Source organism: Pan paniscus, chromosome 4 (assembly GCF_029289425.2).
Source record: "Pan paniscus chromosome 4, NHGRI_mPanPan1-v2.0_pri, whole genome shotgun sequence".
NCBI classification, from domain to species: Eukaryota; Metazoa; Chordata; class Mammalia; order Primates; family Hominidae; genus Pan; species Pan paniscus.
The window spans coordinates 152,047,111-152,049,964 of NC_073253.2; the positions used below are offsets into that span (position 1 = coordinate 152,047,111).

Here is a 2,854-nt window from a genome sequence, read left to right on the forward strand (position 1 = left end):
TTTAATAGCTACAGTAATCGTCAAGAGTTAGGCAATATAAAAATATATTAATTGAGACAATATAAAGTCAAAATGTGGTGGGGGGATAAAGTTTGTTTCTATTGTGTTTTCGTGCTCTGTAAGTTTTCATCTCTTTACAACAACTTGTTACATCTATAAAGATTTTTTTTTTGTAAGCCTCATGGTGTCCACAGTGCAAAAGAACTATGAAAGAGGGCGTCGGATTTGCTCCACCCCCCCAACCCTCCCCCACCCCCATCCCCCCAACCCTCCCCCACCCCCACCCCCCCACCCACCGCCCCGCCCAGAGCTCTAGGACGGCATCTCTCCGCGAGCCGCGGGTCAAGTGCCGGCGGCTAATGGTGCGCGAGGAACCGCCACCCATTCGGCGTTGGCTCTGGCGTCGGGGTCGTTGTGTCGTGACAACCGCTCCAGTAGCCGTTTCCGAGGCAGCAGGTGCGGCCGCTTTAGCCCTGAGCGGGCTCTGCGGCTGCCTGCGAGTCTCTGCTGTGCCGACCCTTCTCTTCGCGGACCCCACGCCAAGCAGCGACCCTGAGCCGACAGCCGGAGCGCCCGGCAATGGCGGCCTCGACGGCCTCGCACCGGCCCATCAAGGGGATATTGAAGAACAAGACCTCTACGACTTCCTCTATGGTGGCGTGGGCCGAACAGCCCCGCGGGAGTGTCGACGAGGAGCTGAGCAAAAAATCCCAGAAGTGGGATGAAATTAACATCTTGGCGACCTATCATCCAGCAGACAAAGGCTATGGTTTAATGAAAATAGATGAACCAAGCGCTCCTTACCATAGTATGATGGGTGATGATGAAGATGCGTGTAGGGACACCGAGACTACTGAAGCCATGGCGCCAGACATCTTAGCCAAGAAATTAGCTGCTGCTGAAGGCTTGGAGCCAAAGTATCGGATTCAGGAACAAGAAAGCAGAGGAGAGGAGGATAGTGACCTCTCACCTGAAGAACGAGAAAAAAAGCGACAATTTGAAATGAGAAGGAAGCTTCACTACAATGAAGGACTCAATATCAAACTAGCCAGACAATTAATTTCAAAAGACCTACATGATGATGATGAAGATGAAGAAATGTTAGAGACTGCAGATGGAGAAAGCATGAATACGGAAGAATCAAATCAAGGATCTACTCCAAGTGACCAACAGCAAAACAAATTACGAAGTCCATAGAAGAGATTTGTTCAACACTGCAATTGTTTGTTAGATATAAACCCTGTGACTATAATACATTGCTTCTTGTTCTCCACAATTCATGACTTAAGTACCAAAATGCATACCAGTTATTATATATTGCCAAGAATTAAATGATAAACTTAGAGACTGATTAGACTGAAAATGCCTAATTGATATATATATTCTTATGCCTAGTACTTTACCACAAATACAGTGTAATATCATCAGTCCAAAATTGCATTACTTTCATAAGAACACTGGTTAATTTGTATAAGATATTATAGAGCTTTTTATGCTTTAGAAGTTAAGCAATATCTTTGGGGGGGAACTAATTTATTTTCATCACTCGAAATGTGGTAGCTCTTACAAAGTTTGTTGATTTGTTTTTTTAAAAATCAAAAGCCAGTTGAACAACAGGATATATAGACTTATAAATATTCAGGCTGAATAGTATTTTAACACTTGTCTTCAACTTGATTTGTCTGTTTAATTGAAAAGAATTGTAAGAGCTACTGTTGCATTTTCTGACCTACTACCTTTAAAATTCCTGTTGAGTTTCTTTGTGTTTACAAGGAAAGGACTGAACTTTTTCTCATCAAAACTAGCTTTTTTCCCCACAAATAAATTATCAGGTTAAACTTTCACCAATGTCTGCTCTGTTTTTTGGGGGGTTTTTTGTTTGTTTTTGTTTTTTAATGTTTTTGGTACACTGGGCAGACTTCAGAGCAGTTTTTAAAAAAATAAATATTCTAATGTAGCTATCTCGCCATTCCCTTTAAATACCTGTCTTAACCTCCTGCTTTTATTTCCTACTCCTTTCCACACATACACACACAATCTTTTACCTTTTAAAGGATCAAGATTGTCACGACATTAGGAACTCTTTCTGTCACTCTTCTGTCATTTGCTGCTGTGTTGAAATTCTTATTTTGACCATCAATGCCTATGAATTCTTCTAATACATGAAGAAAATAGATTGAGTAGCAGCAGTACTATAGGCAGGAAATACAGTTTAACTGCTGAATTTCTATGCCTCTCTGATTTACAGATTGCTAATTAAATTGCTATTATTAGTTTGGCTTAATTAGACTTAAGAAAACAACCGAGGGTGTTTTTTTTTGTTTTTTGAGGGTTTTCTTTGCATGAGAATTGTATGTAACCAGTGATATGATTATTCCTGAATGTACAGACAGAAGTAAGCCTGGACATTTTTTAATTTAAAAACTTTAAATAGTCCCTGCTTTAAGGGAATATGATAATGTATACTATGACAAATGTACTTTATTCTTCTAACACAGTAAGAATTATGTGGAATATTTTCCTTAAACGAAGTGCAGGAAAGCCCTGTGTGTCTTGGTTTAGTTATAGTTTCATTTCTAGCCATACAATTGATGAATTGTATACAATTTTTGTTAGTACCAAAATAATCTGTTATATGAACAGACTTCTAAAATAATGTCTGTATAATATATATGTATTTATATATATAAAAGAAGGCTTTTATTGAACAGCTTATCTTCCACTTGCAGGTTTATAGAAATATCAGTATTTCAAAATAAATAAAAAGTGGGAGAATTCTTTGCTGTTAGAAGAATGTGGTTATTATTTTGATTTTTTAAAATGAGATATATAATCAAAGTACTGCTGAACTATA

The 2,854-nt window shown here is 38.9% G+C and overlaps 1 protein-coding gene across 1 annotated transcript; it reads left to right on the forward strand.

Moving 5' to 3' along the window:
• The first annotated feature begins 307 nt into the window (after positions 1 to 307).
• Positions 308 to 1,844, forward strand: PPP1R2B (PPP1R2 family member B). The gene has a single exon (XM_003828956.6). It carries the CDS (start codon positions 580 to 582, stop codon positions 1,195 to 1,197), a length of 618 nt encoding a protein of 205 aa, XP_003829004.1. The 5' UTR covers positions 308 to 579; the 3' UTR covers positions 1,198 to 1,844.
• Positions 1,845 to 2,854: the final 1,010 nt, after the last annotated feature.